Source organism: Rattus rattus, chromosome 8, assembly GCF_011064425.1.
Source record: "Rattus rattus isolate New Zealand chromosome 8, Rrattus_CSIRO_v1, whole genome shotgun sequence".
NCBI classification, from domain to species: Eukaryota; Metazoa; Chordata; class Mammalia; order Rodentia; family Muridae; genus Rattus; species Rattus rattus.
In genome coordinates, this window is record NC_046161.1 from 35,015,581 (window position 1) to 35,035,457 (window position 19,877).

At 46.4% G+C, this 19,877-nt stretch overlaps 1 protein-coding gene across 1 annotated transcript in view; it reads right to left on the reverse strand.

The window, feature by feature from the left end:
• Positions 1 to 19,877, reverse strand: part of LOC116908152 — a 124,859-nt gene that overhangs the window by 9,201 nt on the left and 95,781 nt on the right. The window contains exon 3 of the mRNA XM_032911455.1: positions 2,727 to 2,804. Within this exon, the coding sequence (XP_032767346.1) occupies positions 2,727 to 2,804 (78 nt within the window). The remainder of the gene's footprint in view (positions 1 to 2,726; positions 2,805 to 19,877) is intronic.

A 19,877-nucleotide genomic window follows, 5' to 3' on the forward strand; every position in this document is an offset into this window, starting at 1 on the left:
AAGACGAACTACAGCTGAGGACATCACACTGAAAAACTGGGCAGTATTCATCCTGAGATACTCAGCACACAGGCACAGAGCGCTGGCTTAGGGACCTCTCGGCCATTTATTTTTAGGGTATTCATGCCAAAAGTCTGTACAGCCATACAAATGCATAAGCTACTCTGGTTTAAAGAATGCTCGGATCAAAACTGATTATTTTGACTAATTAGTGTTTGGGGGGTTACCTATCCACAATGACTTCATCTAGACTGGACTGAACCAGTCTAGATGAACTGGGCTAATAATGGGCATAAAAATGAGAAATGGGACAGAATGCAAAAGAATCCAAACATAGCATTTAGAGAGAGCTTGGCATGTTGGTTCAGGACAGAGTCTCTTGTGACCCACTCCCCGCCTCTGGCTTGCTTTCTCCTGTAAAGTGGGAGGGAGTTCATTACTTGGTGAGGCCTGTTGGGTCGCATGAACCTTCGTTCTAACCTGAGCGGGATGCTTCTCTTTTACAACTCACGCTACTCTAATTCTATTTCAACTCTGTTCTGTAGGATTTTGTATGTAGAGCTGGGAGTGGCAGCCCATGACTGTACCCAGCAGGATGGAAGGCCAGCTATAGTGAGACCTTGGCTCAAAAGTGAGTGACATTATATTCACCAAGAACATCGCCGTTTCAGGTCTAACCTCCTTCTGTCAACCAGCTCTTGTTTGTTTGTTTGTTTGTTTTTGTTATTGAGACATGGGTTCTCTGTTTAGCCCTGGCTGTCCTGGAATTCATCTGAAGACCAGGCTGGCTAAGAACACAGAGATCCACCTGTCCCTTCCCCTGGAGTGCTGGTGTGTGACACCAGCTCACAGATTTCAACCAGCTCTTGAAATGACATTGCTTCAGAACCATTGTCTTGACTGTAAAATCCATTTTGGAAAAGCAGATCACTATACAGTAACTCGATCGGCTCAGCTTCCTGCAGATCACAATCGTGCACACCCCCTTCAAAGACCACCCGATGAAGGGTGTGGGAGGGTCGCTCTGTAATCCTAGCAGTTGAGATCCAGGCAGCGGGGTCAGTCATTGGCTGATAAGTAAAATCCCCACGTTCTTTTTCATAGGAAATCCTTTCAAGTTAGTCAATATTAGACTTGCGAAATAATTTTGTTTGTATTTTTTCAAAACAAGGTCTGTATAAGTGACTTGGGGAGCCTTGCAGCTATGTAGACCAGGCTGGCTCTACGCTTCCAGGGATCTTCCTATCCCTACCCCTGACTCCAGAGTGCTGGGTTACAGGCAAAAACTACCAAGGCCAAAAAGAAAAAAAAAAAAAACGTTTCTTGAGGTGGCAAGATGGCTTACCAGGTAAAGGGGCTTGCCGTCAAACCGGAGAAACCAAATTCAATCTCCAGGACTCACATGGTAAAAGACAGAAGAGTCTCCTGAAAATGGTCCTCTAATCTCCACATGTATCCAAACATATAGACACACACACACACACACACACACACAGGCACACACACACACAGGCACACACACATGCACACACGCACATGCACACACTAAACGTAATTTTTAAGAAAACCTTTTAAGTAAATGACCTTTTCTAAATGTAAATTGATTTTCTCCTTTAAAACACACACATCTCAAGTCAAGCACAGTGGCATTCCTGGGCTTGAGGAAACTGAGTCAGGAGGGTCTCAAATCCAGCCCAGGCTAAGCTACTTATCAAGAGGCTGACCCAAAAATTAACAAACCCTAGGGCCCCTGTGGTAGGCCAACTAAGGCTTTCTTTTAACTCCCCATCTGCTGCCCTGCTCTCTCCTGCTATAATTCAGAGTGTGTGTTCTGTGTGCTAAAGGCTCAGGGCAGGGGGGGGGGGTGGTCAAGGTTCAGCACTGCAGGTCCAATCATCTTTCCTTGATGTACATAAAAACCGATTTTAATTCACAACTAGAAACCCTTAGGTTTCTACTCACAGCACTAATGAAACAGCTCCTGGCTGGTCTTCAGAGCCCTAACACAGAACCAGCAGCTCTCAAATCCTCAGCCCAGCCTTCATATTCTCCAGGAATTCTTCAGGAGCCTTCATATTCTCCTTGTAGCCTTTCTATCAACATAGCAACCGCTTCTCCAATAACCCCCAACACATACATCTGCTCCACTCCTAATGATCTGGCCTTCAGGGACAATGAGTGCCCACCCCAGGACACACGACTTGCTCAAGTACAAAACATTCTTACCCCAAACAAAAACGAAACAAAATCCCTCTTCCCTACTTGAGCCACGCTACCTTCAATCTTTAAAGTATAATGCGCACGTTTAATCCTAGAATCCTAGAAGGCACAGACAAGTAGTTTCTGTGAGTTCAAGGCCAGCCTGGTCTGCAAAGCCAGTTCTAGACCGTCAGGGCTACACAGAGAAACCCTCTCTTTTCAGAGCCTAGTCAAAGCATGACTCAACTCCTAAACGTGCCCAGAGCCTTTGGTCTGCAGTTGGCTTCCTCCCTTGGAGAGGCCCCATGCCTTCAGCATCTGCAACAATGTTGTTCCCCCTGGATTCTTGGGCAACAGTTTCTCTTTCCACTCATTCTCCAAGGATAAAGGCCAGATACCTCCTCTTCCACTTCCCGGAGCGCTCACACACAGCAGAGGCATCCATCAGAAGTGCTTCACCCCATTTCTCAGCCATTTTTCCCACTCCTCCCCCAATACTCCCGATACTCCCGTTTCCTCAAACTTACCTCTCTTCGCGCACTCGAGGACTCAGGAACCTGCTGGAATCATCGTCATGGCTGCTCTGCTGGCTGCTCTGCTGGCTGCTGAGGAGAAGACACAGAAGGCGAACCGTTAACACTTCTCTAGCTTTCTCAGCCCTTGGGAGAGGTCGTGCAGACTTCAACTACACAAAGAAATGGGGTTACCAGCCCGAGTGAGAGCAGACCATTCTGGTGGAAGCGGGATGCCACGCTGAGAAAAGACACTAACTGCTGACCGTCGCTGTCACGATGCCCAAGGCAGCTGCGCGGCTGTCTAGACTGCAGAAGGGAGGTCCTAACTTACTTCCGGAATCCCCAAGCATGTATACCTCGGTAGGCAAAGCCCTGACAGCTTCCAACCTCGTTAGTCAAGCAATCGGACAGGATTCTTCTTCAACTCACGCAAGCCCACAAGGAGCTGGTGCAGTAGGAGAGGGAAGGGTTTGGAAGGTACCGGAGAGGGAGATTGCCAGGAAGATTTGACTGGGATCTGCCCCACCTACCAAGTCCCTGCCTGAGGAGGAAGGCAGAGAGGGAGGGAGGGGACAGGCACAACCCCTGCTCTTCCTACTCTGAGGGCTGCATGAATACGGAGCTGAGTTCAAAAGCAGAGTCCTAAAGCTGGATGTGATGGCACGCACCTCCAATCCCAGCACGTGGGAGGCAGAGGCAGGCGGACCTCTGTGAGTCTGAAGCAGGCCTGATCTACCAAGCCAGTCAAGATAGCCAGGGCCACAGAGAAACTGTCTCAAAACAGAATGCAGAATTTTATACAACCTGGTAATATGTTTTAAATAATATATATTTAAAACATCTCGTAGCAGAACTTTGTTCCAGCGTTGCTGACCCGTGTAACTTCATACTGGGGTCTCTTATGCAGCGCCGTGGAGGATGGGAGCTGGGGAAGAAATTCCAAGTCGCACAGCTCCAGAGGCAATCCTCGAGATAGATGGGCCAGTGCACGCCATGGAAAGTACTTGGCAGGAAAAGCAGAAGAGGGGTGTCTAGAGTTCGGGGTTCTTACAACATTTATAATAGACAACGGGTTCAACTGACCCGAAAGACCAAGATGAGCATGTCAGCCTCTCTGAGGAATAGGCTGGCCTTGGTCTACTTTGGCAATAACAGGTTGGCAGGTCCTACTCACCACACCCTTCTTCTAGCATCCAAAGCATAAAACTTAAGTTAATTCAAAGAGATCCCATACTTCGGCAGTCGTGGGGCACGCCTTTGATCCCCGTACTCACTAGGGAGGCAGAGGCAGTCGGATCTCTATGAGTTTGAGGCTCTCATGGTCTTTACAAAGTGAGTTCCAGAACAGCCAGGGCTACACAGAGAAACCCTGTCTCAGAAAAAGAAGGTGGGAAGGGAGAGAAAAAGAGAGGGAAGGAGGAAGGAGAGGGAGAGATTTGACCTGAGATTAACAAGTTACTCCACTAGATGGCACTGTTGTTTCCCAAATCATAACCAAGCCAGCACCTCGGTCACCAGAACAAGTCGAGTTTTGAGCGCCCCCTTCTGGTCTTTCCATGGTTTGGAAAATTCAGCTAACAAGGAAATAAAAATGATTGGTCCCCTTCAAAATGTGTAGTGGTTCCAAGTAACTGATAAATACCAAGTCGGGGCCAACAAGGTGGCTCAGTGTGTGAAGACACCTCCAAGCCCTGAGACCTGCAACCTAAGTTCAATCCCCAGAACTCATACTGCGTTGAGAAAGAACCGTCTACCAAAAGTTGTCCTCTGGCACTCTACACACACACACACACAACACACACACACACACACACACACACACACACACAAGAACACAAGCCTGCACACACTCAACGAAGCCAACAGGGGGTAGTATCAAGGCAATGATTGAGTCTAGACCATGAAGCCTAGGCCACATAGCATGGTCCTGTAGTAGGAAGGGGACTCATGTCCAGTACACTCTGTTACAGGTTGAATTAATACCTCACTTTTTTTTATTCTCTCATATATTATATCCTGACTGAAGTTTTCCCTCCTTCCTCTCCTCCCAGACCCTCCCAGCTACCTCTCCTCTCCCCTGAGTCCACTCCTGCATTTCCCTTCAGAAAAGGGCAAACCTCCCAGGGATCACACCTCACTTCTTACTTATATGACTCTGAGTGATTTATCTCACGATATTTTCCTCTCTTACCCGAGTGACAGCTACGGATAGGGGACATGATTGGTCCTTCTTCCCACACAAAGCCATAGTAAGGTTTATAAGAACAGGTATGTGTGAGGCTTAGATACCAGGGTTTGGGACACACGTTAACCACTGTGCAAGGCTGGATGGCACACCATGGAAGACGCGCCGTTTTGCACAGGTAGAAGATGTGACTCAGACATGGATCCTACACTCGAGCGTGAGAAGTGATGACTTTCACAAAGCACGAGAAGCTTTGAGAACAGAAAGCAGGCCATTTCTTTCTGGAGCCAGTAAAAGAACAGAGTCTCGACAACGAGATTTTTGCATTGCAATTTAAAACAGGACGGACTCAAGCATTGAGACAGAACGTGCCTGTCACCGCAGTACTCAGGACCCAGAGGCAGGGCAGTTCAAAGCCAGCTGAGTCAGATACCCCAAGTCCACTAGGTGGTTCATGCTTGCAATCCCAGGACTGGGAACGCAGAGACAAGCAGCGCTCTGACGCTCACTGGCCAGCTAGCCTAGAGGACTTGGCCAGTGAGAGACCCTAGCTCAAACACCAGGGAGACAGCGCCTGAGAAATGACTCTCGATATTGACATGTAGCTTCCACATTCCACAAGCACACACACTCAAACACACTAATACACACGAGCACACATGCACACACGCATGCACGGCGCACTGTCTTAGAGTTTTACTGCTGTGAACAGACACAATGACCAAGGCAACTCTTATAAGGACATCATTTAATGGGGGCTGGCTTACAGGTTCAGAGGATCAGTCCATTGCCAACAAGGCAGGAGCAGGGCAGCATCCAGGCAGGCATGGTGCAGGAGGAGCTGAGAGTTCTACATCTGCATCTGAAGGCTGCTAGCAGAATACTGGCTTCCAGGCAGCGAGGATGCAGGTCTTAAAGCCCACAGTAACACACCTACTCCAACAAGGCCACACCTACTCCAACAGGGCCACACCTACTCCAACAAGGCCACACCTACTCCAACAGGGCCATACCTTCTAATAGTGCCACCCTCTGGGCCAAGCATGTACAAACCATCACACACACTAACATACACACACTCTTATATGCGCAGACACACATTCACACACTCAGGCATGCACACACACACACACATACACACACTAACATGCACACCCACCCACACAGAATTCTTTCACACATCTGAAGGAACCAGCAGTGTCCCAGTCTTGTTCCCCTCGTGCCTAGTACTAGCTTGTCCTATAGGGTCTCATTAATACTCAAAACACAGGAAAGGGCTAGGGGAAAATCCACAGTGATTCACAAAGCGTGCTCCAGAAGGCCGGCCATGGTGGGGGAAACTGAAATGCATGCTGGACAGAGTCCCTTGATTCCACTGAACACTGGCATCCTTCTCCTCACCCCAAGGAACAGACACGCAGGTAGCAAACACAGGCTGACCTCATAAGCTACAAGAAGATGCCCGTGTTCCCTCTGATGCAGATGGAACCTGCTATGTTTTCCATATTTTATTTAGTTTAGTGTCTTATTTTTGCAGTACTGGCAATAGCGCCCAGGGCCTTTCCTGTGTTGACCAGTCCTCTCCCACGGAGGCATGGGCCTTCTTTTATTTTGAGACAGCACCACTGAGTTTCCCAGGTTGACCCTCAACATCCCTTGGGCTTGAACTTCCAGACTTCCGGCTTCGGTTTCCCCAGTAGTTCAGACCCCAGGCACGTGGCACCACTGTGACCAGAGCCTTTTCTGGTATTTCCTGAGTATGGTAGTTCTTCCTTTCCCAGGCAATGATGTTCTGTTCTCCTAAACTTGGAGGGTGTTTGAGATTCAGGTGGACCCAAGATGCCATGAGGCTGGCAAGATAAAACTCAGCATTCCCCAAGTTTCACGGAAGCCACCCACACCCAGACCGAAGAGAAGAAAGTGCCCATTTCTCTGCTTTTGGCAATAATCTGTCGACTGCTGCATTAGCAACAATTATCTCACGCTAATTGGGAGTTTTGAGAACACTGCAAGTGACAGTTACGGCTGTCTTTGACTAATAAACAAGGAGAAATAAATTCTCTTGAACTGTGGATGTGGTAGGAACAGACAAGCCTGAGTTTTCCCTTCCTTTGCTTCTTATTGGCCTTCTAACTCCCCAGGGCCAAGCTCACTTAATCCTCTCTTAGCCTAATTCCTCAAGAAATGAAGACTTACTGTGCTTAGTCATGACTTAATCCTCAATGGATAGAGCTGGGGATTAAATTTCGAGGAAATCCAATCATCGCACCCCGGAATCACGAAGGCTCAGGTTCTAGTCTCGACTCTGCCACTTAGCAGGGAGAGAGGGGATTTACTCTTTCCGAAAAGTCAGATGTGCTGTGTAACCACACATGCCTATAAGAGTGCAGTGAGCTGTAGAAACCGTAGAGATGGTGGCAGGTGGAGAATACCAATTGTACTGAATAGTCACGGTTGGCTCGCCTGAGAGATACTTTGAAACTGCCAAGGAACCACAAAGTAAGAACTGAGACTGGCGAGGCGTTTGGTGTCTGCTCTTATTTCCGTATGCTCGTGCGCCTTTGCAGTATTGGGAGTTAAATCTAGGGCCTAAAGCACGCTAGGAAAAGACTGTACTGTTGAGCCATTATATCCATACAGAGGGAATTCTTTTTTTATTTTTCTCTTGGGCGGGAATATATGCTCGTCACAGCATGTGTGTGGAAGTCAGAGAACTGCTTATAAGAATCAGTTCTCTCCTTCCACCATGTGGGTCCTACAGATTGAACTCAGGTCCTCAGTGAGTCCCCTCATTCAGCCCCAAGAGAAATGCTCAATGAGAAAAAAACGGGTCTCCTCCCCCTGAAAAAACGGGGCCAGGCCATCACAGTTGGAAGAGATAACTACATCCCCGTGCCGAATTACATTTCCACATACACATGACTCTAGGGTTTACAGTTTCAGTTGAGGTAGGGAGGCACATTCAGGAAGAGAAAGGAGTTAACAGAGAAGTGGAGAAATAAAGAAAATCAGTTTCGGCTTGTCACCTGGCGAGCGAGTATGGGAGAGTCTAATAATAGAAATAAGTACACAGATGTGATTGGGACATTGTGACAGACTGCCAGCTTCTTACACAACACACCTAATAGTCTCAAATAGTGCTTAGGAAAAGAATCACAGGCTGGAAGCAAACTGCCAATCTGCCTACCGGCTTTGGAAGCTCGCTCTGTTTAACGGCTCCCATGGGAACCTGCCGTCAAGAGAAGTAGCTGGACAAAGACTTATAACGCGTTCAGAATGCGGCTCAATATTTTCCCCACTCACCGAAATCCACAAACACTTCTCTGTTGAAGACTTCTTTTCACCTCTAAGCATGGCCCCTGCCTGTGCTTCGTTTGATTTGGGTTTGCTTTGCTCAGTTTGAGACAAAGTATTGTTTTGTAGTCTGGGATTTAACTATGTAGCCCAGGTGGGCCTCAAAGTTGCAGGGGTCCTCTGCTCTCTGCCTCTGCAATGCCGGGATTACAGGTGTGGGCCATCATGCCTAGCTGTGTTTTGTGTTATTTAAACAGAACCTCAACTATGTGGTGCAGGCTGGCCTCAAACTCCAGATTCTTCTGTTTCAGCCTCCCGTGTAGCTGAAATTATAGGCAGCACTGAGCTCAGCTTCCATGTTTGCCCTTTAAAGGGGGCATGGGTGTGTGTGTGGGGGGGGTCTCCTGCAAATCTTGTTTTTCCTTTTCTTCATCACTATTAACATAACACACTGCTCCACAGTTGTTAAATCTTTGTCAAAACATAATAAACTGGGTGCTTGGGGGCTGGAGAGAGCTATTAAGAGTTAAGCAGTTAAGGGCACTGACTGCTCTTCTAGAGGCCCTGAGTTCAATTCCCAGCAACCACATGGTGGCTCACAACCATCTGTAATGGAATCTGATGTCCTCTTCTGGTGTGTCTGAAGACAACTACAGTGTACTCACATACGTATTTAAAATAAAATAAAATAAAATGGGTGCTTTATCATGCACCCAGATGGTGCTCACAACCGTCTGTAACTCCAGTTTCAGGAGATCTGCTACACTTTTCTGGCCTCTGCTGGCATGAGGCACCCATGTAGTACAGAGGTATATGCACAGACAAAACACACAAATAAATAAATAAATAAATAAATAAATAAATAAATAAATAAATAAATAAATCTTTAAAAAAAACCTGCCCCTGCCCCCTGAAACCAAATAAGTAAATGAATAAATATAATTTAATGTTACAAGCAACTAGAAAATCCACTGTAATCCATATGGGGTGGGGGGTGACCTTCACCTTTTTGTGACAGATAATTCAACTCCCAAAGACAGCAGAGCTGAGTTTACTTACACAGTGGCCACCAGTCCACAATAGGAGTATTGTGTAACTTTAGCTTAATTAGAAATGCAGTCCTTAGCTGCCCTGTAGGTACTCAACATACACAGGACTAGTGGCTTCTGTAGTGGGCAGCCTGAATGTTCGTATTCTCCTCCAGAGCCTTACTGGAGTAAGACGTTTTCAGCTCAAACCTAGGACTGGCATTCCAGCTCTGCCACTTGTGTTCTGAGCAACTCAGAGAAGCAAGCCTAAGTCCCCTCTCGATCCCCATGGCCTGTCTGTTCAGACCTAAGGTAAAAGGCTCCTTACAAAGACTGCGTGACCTGATTAATGTATACGCATCAACAAAATGGGCACAGAAACTCCCAATACAGCTACACACCACTCGACAATCAAGGCCGGCAGACTGACTGTACTTCCTTCTGTCCCCCAGATCCCCATGGTCGACTTGTCACTCACTCAGCTGCTCAGATCCGTCTCTCAGCACTCTACACCCAGATTACTTTAATGGACTCTCAACTGCTTTTCCTGTTGCCAGTCTGGGCCACTTTCCAGCCCACCCTCTACAATGACAGTGATATCACTGACAAAGGTGTTTCCATTGATTCAGGTCATTTCCTGTTTTAAAATCCTGGGGCTAGCCCAGGGATATAGTTCAGTGGTTAGAGAGCTTTACCCAATGTGCTCAGGCCCCTGGGTTTGACTCCAAGAACCCCAAAAGGAGCGTGCATATGCTTGCACACTCACATGCATGCTTGTACCTTCACACATGCATGCCTGTGCACGCGCACACATACACACCCTTGGGCCTTCACACAATTTTGGAGCAAAGTTCACACTCTTATCTTAGCAGAGGCTTGACTGCTGTGTCACCTCCCAGCTCTCTCATCTCCTACGTGTAGCTTCACTCCACCCATGCTTCTTGTCTCTGCCTTTGAATGTACTCCTTCTCTGGCCTGTCCCATACTCTCTCTAGTTCTTTCTTTTGTTCAATATACCCAATGATCCCTACCCTGAGGTGACACTGGCCTAAGGATTGAGCCAAACACTGGCTCTAGTGACTGACTGCCTGTCCAGATCTTAACGCTGTGAAAGATCACTTAGGGCGCTCAATTTCAACCCTTAAAAGACGCCCACATTACAAAATAGCGTCCACATTATTGGAGTGTTACAGGAGTTCAGTTAAAACTCACAAGACAGGCTGGCACTGAGCAGACACACTATGTATGCAGATATCATGTCTTCCATTATTCATTATTCATCAAAACTAGAAGCTTCAGGAAAGAAGTCTTCCTGATGACTACCACCTACATTCTAACATGTATCACCCTGAAATGGCCTTTTTCATGTTTGTCATGCTTAGATGGATTCTAGTAAATAATTTGCTTCACAGACAAACATGGTGTCACACATCTGTAATCCCAGGACTTTCGAGGCAGAAGCAGGAAGGGCTCTGGTTTGAGGATAGTCAGAGCTACACAACAAAACCACGTTTCAAAAAATATATATGATAATAATTTCACTTCACTGTATTTTCACTATAACTAATAATCATCTGAATGTAAAAGTACCATTTTAATTGCGATTTCTTTCCATTCTAAGTGCCTAACACTACTAGGTGGTGGTGGGCCACGCTTATCCCACTAGCCCATGACTTTTTGAGTGCTCTCAAATCAACACAGATTGTGTACTTGCCTCCTTGTTCCTCAACCTTTTCCAGACACCAGGGTTGAAAGGCTCCCACTCAACATTCCAGGACACGGAAGGGGTCACCTGTGACTGTTGCTTCAAGAACAGAAGCCCCGATGCTGAGATCTGGAGATGCCAACCAGACATGTATAGACTCCCAGACAAAGAGGCCATGACAACAGAAGCATCGGCGACCTCTCTGTCCTACACACATGCCAAAGACATGATCTGTCTCTCAGTCATGAAAGGTCAGGAGCTGCGCTTCATGCATGACAGAACCTTCATCAGGTAGGGCTGAGGCTCTCCAAGTACACACGAGAAACAAAGGTTGGCAGTAGGCTGAGACCGCCTACTGCTTGCTCCTCCTATTGAATGGTACGAGTTTCAGATCTCCATGCCAATCACAATACAACCTATGGCAGACACAGATAATTATACTATGGCTGGGGAAAGAATAAATATTCTATTCAATGCCCGGTGCTATGGTATTTTTTTCACAAAGAGTAAAGAACTCTTCAGCTACCTCTGGCCCCACACAATTAAAAGAATTCTACTCACCCCATTGCATTCCTGGAATGAATTCTGAGAAAGGGGTAAGAGAATTTGTCTCGGCTCCAGCTCCCGTCTGCTGTTCTTAGCTGAAGCAGCTCACGGCTTTTCCCCTACTTTCCACCATCCTACAGCAGCTTTGGCCTCCGTCCACTACTCAGTTTCACAGTGAATCTTACATACTCTTGAAAGAGTAAATGCAAATTAACCAGGTCACTCAGAGGTAAATCTTTCACAAGGAAGTAATGCGGTCAACCAAGTCCCTTCTCAGAACCTAGAGTCTGCGAGGATTGGTCAAGACTCTGGACAGCAGGCCTCATAAACCTTGCCCCCCACGAGTGTCTCTCCCCTTCCTGTTGTGAACATCCTGTGTGCCCTCCTGTAGAAAAGCTCTTGCTCGCCTAAGCTAGTACACTCTTGCAGGAAAGGCTCAAAATCAAGGCAAGTAAAAGCCATGATAATGCAAGATACCTCATGTCTTAGTCAGGGTTTACCCCTGAGAACAGACACCACGACCAAGGCAAGTCTTATAAAAGACAACATTTAATTGGGGCTGGCTTATAGGTTAAGAGGTTCAGTTCATTATCATCAAGGCAGGAACATAGCAGCATCCAGACAGGCATGGTGCAGGAGTAGCTGAGAGTTCTACATCTTCATATGAAGGCTGCTAGGAGAAGACTGACTTCCAGGCAGCTAGGGTGAGGGTCTTAAGCCCACGCTTACAGTGACACACCTACTCCAACAAGGCCACGCCTTCTAATAGTGCCACTCCCTGGGCCAAGCATATTCAAACTATGACACCTCACAACTTTCAATTCAGACAAACACTCTGATGCTGTGGTTCCCTAATCTAAAAGAGGAGGTCAAGTTGCTTTTCCATATGTTTCCTCTCTTGGGGGTGAAGACTACACACAAGTACCATGTGTCTGCTCTGTACAATGCCCTAGCTTCTCCCCAACAAAAATCCTTAAACTGTATCCCCAGCTGCCATGTTCTAAAGACACGCACATTACTTGATTCTAATTAACCTACATACATACCGTGTTTCTAGTCAATGACACCTAACTACCATTCAGAACTTCAAAACAGCGTCAAATAACACTTCTCGACCACAACAGATTGAGAAAATTCAAAGAAATGTAGCATGGGTTGTCTTGTGTTGTGGTTTACGTATAAAATGTCTCCTGAGGCCCATGTTTTGAACACTTCCTTCCCGGCCATTGTTATTATTTGGCGAAGTGGTGGGTTCTTTAGGATAAGAAACTCAGGGAGAGGAAGTAGGCTAATAGAGGCAGGTCTGGGCAGACTATATGTTCCTAATCACTTCCTGTTGTCTTTTCTGGCTGCATCAATTGGAGACTGTTTTAAAAAAATACCTTCCTAATTCCTTGTTCATCCTGGCTTCTGACCCAAGGGGTCCCAAGTATGACCGAATGGGGTATTTTATCATTGCTTTGGTTTGGGTTTTAGTTGTTTGGTTTTCAAAGAGTCAAAACTCCGGTTTGCAAATGACTGAGTCCCACTCTATTAAAATAGACCTTTGTCTCTTTCAGTCTGCTAATAAGTGTTTGCCAAGCAGACTAGATTCACTGATTTGAATCATTTGCTAATTTCTGGGGTGTAAACACTTCCACCATGGCTGGTTTCTCATGTCCCTGGAATTAGCATTGGAAAATGACAAACATAATCAGCTCTCGCCGGCTGACGTTATAGTCTACCACAGGATACAAATATGCCCAGAGTGCTTCCTATAACCTTCTAAAGCAGCTTTTCAAAACAAACAAGCCAGGTAGGCACAGTGGCACATGCCTTTAATTCTAACAGACAGCGTCAAACGGCAATCTGTGAGTTCAAGGCCAGCCTGGTCTACGTAGTGAGTTCTGAGATATCCAGAGCTACTTAATGAAACCTTGTCTGCAAAACGAAACAACAATGAAACAATGAGTAAAGCAGCTTGAGACATGCCTCTTTCCAGGCTCAAATCACCTTTTAAATTATATTTTTATTTATTCTGTGTATGTCACAAAATACTTTTGTGTGGCAGACAAGTGGAGGTCAGAGGGCTGACTTGCCCTTGAGTGAGTCCTAGGGCCATGTGAGTCCCAGGGATAGAACTCAGGTCACCAGGTGTGGCAGCAAGTGTCTGAGCCATCTCGGCACCTCAAGGGAGGCTGCATGTGATTAATACATGCTATTTGCATATGTGGAAATATTAAGACGTAGAAACATTATATGTTATATTTTAAAACAATATATAATGTCTTGGCTTGCTTTCTCCTTTTCTGTCTTTCTTCGTATGGAGAGGGAAGATTTATTTTATTTTTTAATTATACGTATGTATGTAAAGTGCAGGCGTCCTTGCAGGCCAGAGGCACTGAATTATCCTGGAGCTGGACTTACAGGCAGTTTTGAGTCACTTGATGAAAGTGCTGGGACCGGAACTCGGGTCCTCTGCTTAGCCACTAAGCAATCTCTTCAGCCCAAGCCTTACTACCTTGCTTTTTGAGACACAATACCTGAAAGGTTCCATGAGGCCAAGGATATCCCGACACTTTTAACCCTACTGCCTCCGTCTCCCATGTGCTATCACGATTGACCCAATGTTAAATTTTAAAAAGTAAAGAAATATACATTGGTCTATATATTTTAAAGAAGAAAAAGACTTCAGGGGGATGTATGATAAAATGGTTGATAAATGTAAGATAAAATGGTTGTGTGCACTAGAAAATAAGGGCTTCGACACAAGGCTTCTGCCCCTGCGTTCTCTGTCCTTTTGCTCTGAGCCCACTATTGTATTGGGCTCCAGTGTTCACCCTGGAGCTTCACAAAGCAGGACGCAGAAATGACCTCACTGACTGAACTCTGGACAGATCTGATCTCGGGTTAAGGACAGGGGGACTCTGAGAGACCAGAACACTCATCCTGCTAACTGAGTCAGCAGAAGCGAGAATATCTAGAAGTCAAACACAGCAGAAGCCTTGACGCATGTTAAGTGACCACTGTGAGATAGTTTGCCAGGTGTCATAGACACTGAGGTCACTTGACCACGTATGTAAAAAAAAAATCTTACACTTAAGAACAGATGTGTCTCAACAGCCAGTTGGGAGGGGGGGGAGAAACCAGAAAAACCAAACCTACAGGCAAACCAATGAGGGAAGAACAATGAATCAGGTCAGAGCAGGACTTACTCCAGATCCGTGGCTTCTATGACTTCTAGGAGGCCAGTGAAGGCTTGGCCTAGAGCCCAAAAAGAAGTCTGGAGACCACAGAGGCCAGTGCTGTTCCAGAGAGGCACGAGGACAAGACTCACAAGAGCCAGGCCAGCTGCAGGATTCTTGTGCCCTGCTGGCTGGCCTCTTCCCACAGACGAGCATAGGAAACAGTCCCAGCCGCGTGCCAACTTCATTCGACCGCCAGCAACACTCGGGAACTGACTTAGGAGCCAGCCTGGAGTCAACTGGCAGCTGACTCTCCCAGAGCAACACTGACCTACTGCGAGATCATTGCAGCCGAGGCCGGAGACTCCGCTTCCCTCTCAGCTGACCCAAGACCACACCCTGTTAACAATGCCAGTTCTCACCGTTGCTGTTGCAACTTCCAAACAGTGACTTTGTTACCTACTGCAGGTGTCCCTCTGACTTAACCTCTGAAAAGGTTTAAAACATGAGGCTAGGGAGACGATTCAGTCAATTGATTAAATGCTTGCATGGCAAGTGTGCAGACCTGAGTTCAGGTCCCCAGCACCCGCATAAAAGCCGTGTGATCTCTGCACTGAGGAGTCAGAGGCATGAGGATCCCTAGGGCTTGCTGGCTAGCCGATCGAGTCAAATCAATAAATTTCGAGTTCAATGACAGACTATCTAAAGAAAGAAGAAAAATGGTGAAGTATCGTAGAGAAAGATACCTGATATTATCTGTGTCCTCTACATGCACACACATGTGCACCAGCATTTGCACCCAGGAACGCATTCATTCACATACAACACACACACACTAAGGCTGAATATATAGGAATCACAAAAGGTCACAAGGTCTGAGAGATTTTAAGAGCTTTGAACTCTGCCAAAAAATGTAAGGACACATGAACCCAAAAGAGGACCTGTTAAGGTACCTACAAAGAAGGATCGGTTCTTGAGACCCAGTAGAGGACAAGGAAGTAAGAGGGTGACACATAAACCTTGTCACAATTTGTCCCAGGGACCACTGACCTCGAGGACAAACACCCCCCTCAGCTCCCTGCTTCTCCATCTCTGACCCACCCCGCCATTCTTCATTTGCCCTCAGCCCCAAGGAAAAAAAACTGGCTTATAGGGAAACAGTTACCCCAGTTTCCAATTGGAAGTAACCTAACCAGTCCTAACCAAGAACTCTGATCACGTTCTAACTGATGTGCGGCCCTCAGGGCCCGGAAGGAAATAGCATCACGGACTAGTCCTGAAGGCAGATGGACAGAGTCACAGCTGACTTGTCCTCTCAGCCACATTCTATACAAGACGAGATAGCCTATATTCCCTGTGAAGCACCTGAGGGGTGGGGATGGGGGGGACTGTGGTAGGTTATTGAGACAGGGTCTCAGTTTGCGGCCCTGGCTGGTCGGGAACTCATGCACGCCATGCCTCAGACTCTCAGTCTTGCCCCACCTTATCCTGTTCTAGTCAAGAATTTTTGGTAACTTTTGCTTTATGGGTTTTTTTTTCTTTTTGAGAGGGGGTTGGTTTGTCTTGAAACAAGTTCTGCACAGGCTGGACTTGAACTGACTATGTAGACCACACTGTCTCTGAATTCCTGAACCTCCTACTTCCACTTCCCAAATGCTGGGATTATTGGTGTGTAACATCATGTTTGGGTCACTTTGAAAGTTCTCCCCCCAAATATATATATATAGTTTACTTATATATATATATATAGTTTATTTATATATATATATGTGTGTATATATATATATATATATATATATATATATATATATGGGGGTGTATATGTTCATGCCACGTGCATCTGGATGGCCCCGCTTTGACAGTTTTCTAATAATATCATGCATGTTACTAACATGAACATGGCAGGTATTAAGTAATTCGGAACATTGAATAAAAGCAAACAGAAGCTGAAACACCCACAGACCTCTTATTTAGGCTTTGAATAATTTAGTGGAGTATACACATACACAATGTCACACTCCTACCACATGTCCAACCAATCCTTTCTTCTCCTTCTGATTTTTGAGACGGGTCTCAGGTGTAGCTCGGACTGCCCTGGGACCCACTTTGCAAACCAGGTTGGTTTCAAGTCCCTTCAGTCCTGCCTCTGGACCCCAATTATTGTGACTGATGCTGTTCCCCGCCCCATCCCCCCTTTCACATGATGGTCTATACACCGAAGAAAGATGAGAGGCAAGCATTGGAAGGACCAGAGATTGAGCAAAGGGACAAGATGCGATCTGAAGAGCCTGCCGTCCACGGTCTAAATCTGAACATTCAAGGCTGGCTATGGTGGCTCAAACTTGCAATCTTAGCAAAGACAGAGGAAGCAGGAGGAAGGAAGGCTGTGGAATTAGTGCAGACCAGACTACAAAGTGAGTCTCCGCCTCAAGAGACAATCACAATTTTTTTAAAAAAACTGGAATTTAAATCTAAAAGAAAACTATGAAAAAACAAACAAACAAACCAAAAGCTCTGTCATTACAGGAAAGAAAAAGTAACACATATAGACATTTTTTTCACATATAATTTCCTCTAAAGTCAGGGGTTGGAGTGGGAGTAGGTTGGTTTTCTTGTTGCTTTGGTTTTTGAGACAATGTTTCACGTTGTCTAAACTGGCCTCAAATCCACCAGTCCTAAACCGATGAGCTTGCCTACGCCTCCCAGTGCTGAAATTCCAGGCTTGTGGCACCATGCCAAGCTAAACGTCATTACTTAAAGGAAATGATATTCTCTCATTGAAATTCAAGTTCTATTCTCTTTTCCTTGATGTTTTTGCATTAAGAATCCTGGAGCCAAACAGTCCAGTCTTCCTTATGCAAATGACCTTCCCTGAATGTCACTTACTCAACCTCCCCTTCCTGCTCAGGCTTTTCAACATCCAAGGCCAGTTAGGCAACTGCACTGTAGGGCTTAAGCCCACCATACAGTGCTGCCAAAATACTCCATGGTAGGTCGGCCATGCTAAGAGGAGTGAGGTGTTCCTTCCCAGGCATCACTGACTGAGGAGATCTGATTCACCGTTAAAGGAAAATTCCAAGGGCCTAAGAGTCTCAGAAGACTATCCACCCCAGACAGCATTTCCTAGCCAGAAGTATCTCTGTGCAGCTTAGAATACTCCGCCTCTGCAGACATGTCCACAGGTGAAAATGAGACAGGTCTCTACCATTCAAAAGGTCAAAGGTCCCCTTCTTCTGTCGTAGCTGCTGGTCACTCAGCCTGGGGAGAGTGACAAGCATCAAGAAAGTTGAGAACTTTTCATTGCTTATCTAGGCTACTGTCATCCTGCAGATGTAAAAAAAAAAAAAAAAAAAAAAAAAGATCTGCTTCCAACTCATTCTCCTTCCTAACGATGGGTCTTTACCATACAGCCTTTGGCTGGATTTGAACTCTCCATCTGACTGCCTCAGACACACACCCTCAGCTCTTCTTTTATGCTTTTAAAAAGTATCTGTTATCTATGTTTGATAGTGCCAGGATCTGAAGGCACAATCAAGGGAAGTGCTCACCACTAGCAATTCACACACACACACACACACACACACACACACACCCTGTGCATTTTCTTCTCTTGGTGGCCATAGTTAGAAGGACGATGCAATGGGCAGTGTCTGTTCCTGCCTGACTGACGGAGAATCTCACTTGGATGAGAGACAAGTTCAATTCTGTGGTGAGCAGGTGCTTCCTGAGTGCAGACAGTTGTGCAGTGGGCTCATCCCATCATCTTTCATGCACTGAGGTCATCACCACCTTTCTTCTGTGACCCTGTTCCTGTGGCAGCTGGTTCCACCCAGCTGTGCCTATGTCCTTTCTGCTTCTTCCCTCCCTTGCCAGCCCCTCTACCGCTTGACACACACCGTAATCTTATCAAAGACAATGCCTAGCGGTCTCTTACCCTAATTGTTCCTGACACTTCCAGAGAATTTAAAATGACTCCTCCCATGAGAGAAATAACCACAACAAGAAGTGTTCCACCCTGAGTGTAATTTCAGTGGTACCTAATGAATTCAACAACTACGTATGGTTGTCCCACTATGTGCCAGGGGAGAACATAAAGGTTTAAATAGTTGAGCATAATGATTCATGCCTCCGATTCCAGCACTCAGGAGACTGAGACAGGAGGATTGCTGAGAGAGTTCAAGGCCAGTTGGGTTTTAGAGGAAGACCTTGTCTCAAAAGTCAGAGAGAGAGAGAGAAAAGACAAGATAACACATTTAGAGGGTTGAGGCCAGGGATGTAGTTCAGCAGCAGATATTTAATTAAAGTGTGTAAGACTGGTTTGATACTTACCAACACACGCACACACACACACACACACACAAAGAATGAAGCACACATTCTTTCCTTGGGTGATGTGCTCTCTGGTGAAGACAGCCATTGGTTGATACACACATCAGGTAGAGCTGCACGGACGCTGGGGCTGGGAAGCAGGTCAGTGAGGCTCAGCGCCCCATGAGGGAAGGACACGTAAGAGCCACGCGAAGAAACACACAGAGCTTGGAAGGAGGAAGCATCTGACTGACATTTCAAACTCCACTGCATTTTCACCAGGCAAACTGCATGCCAGACAGAGGGACCAGCACTTCGCTTGAAGGAGGTGCAGGCTCAGTCAAGCGCCACAAGTTCCACATGGCCAGAAATGAAGGCAGGGGTGGGGATGCTGGAGAACGAAGAGGACCGCTGTGGAATGCTAACTTCTGGCTAAGGTGTGGCCACTGCAACTGCAAACATGATGCAGCTGTGGCAACCTGCACAAGATCTGCACTTGAGCGCTGTCTCGCTCTCTCTCTCTGTCTCTCTGTCTCTGTCTCTCTCTGTCTCTGTGTGTGTGTGTGTCTGTCTGTCTCTGTGTCTCTGTCTCTCTGTCTCTCTGTCTCTGTCTCTCTCTGTCTCTGTGTGTGTGTGCGTGTCTGTGTGTCTGTGTCTGTGTGTCTGTCTCTGTCTCTGTCTCTCTGTCTGTGTGTGTGTCTGTGTCTGTGTGTCTGTCTCTGTCTCTGTCTCTCTGTCACTCTCTGTCTCTCTCTGTCTCTGTCTCTCTCTCTCTCTCACACACACACACACACAAACACACACACACAAACACACACACACAAACACATACACCATTGTGTAAACATGATGCAGCTGTGGCTACCTGCACAAGATCTGCACTTGAGCTCACAGCACAAACACAACACACACACACACACACACACACACACA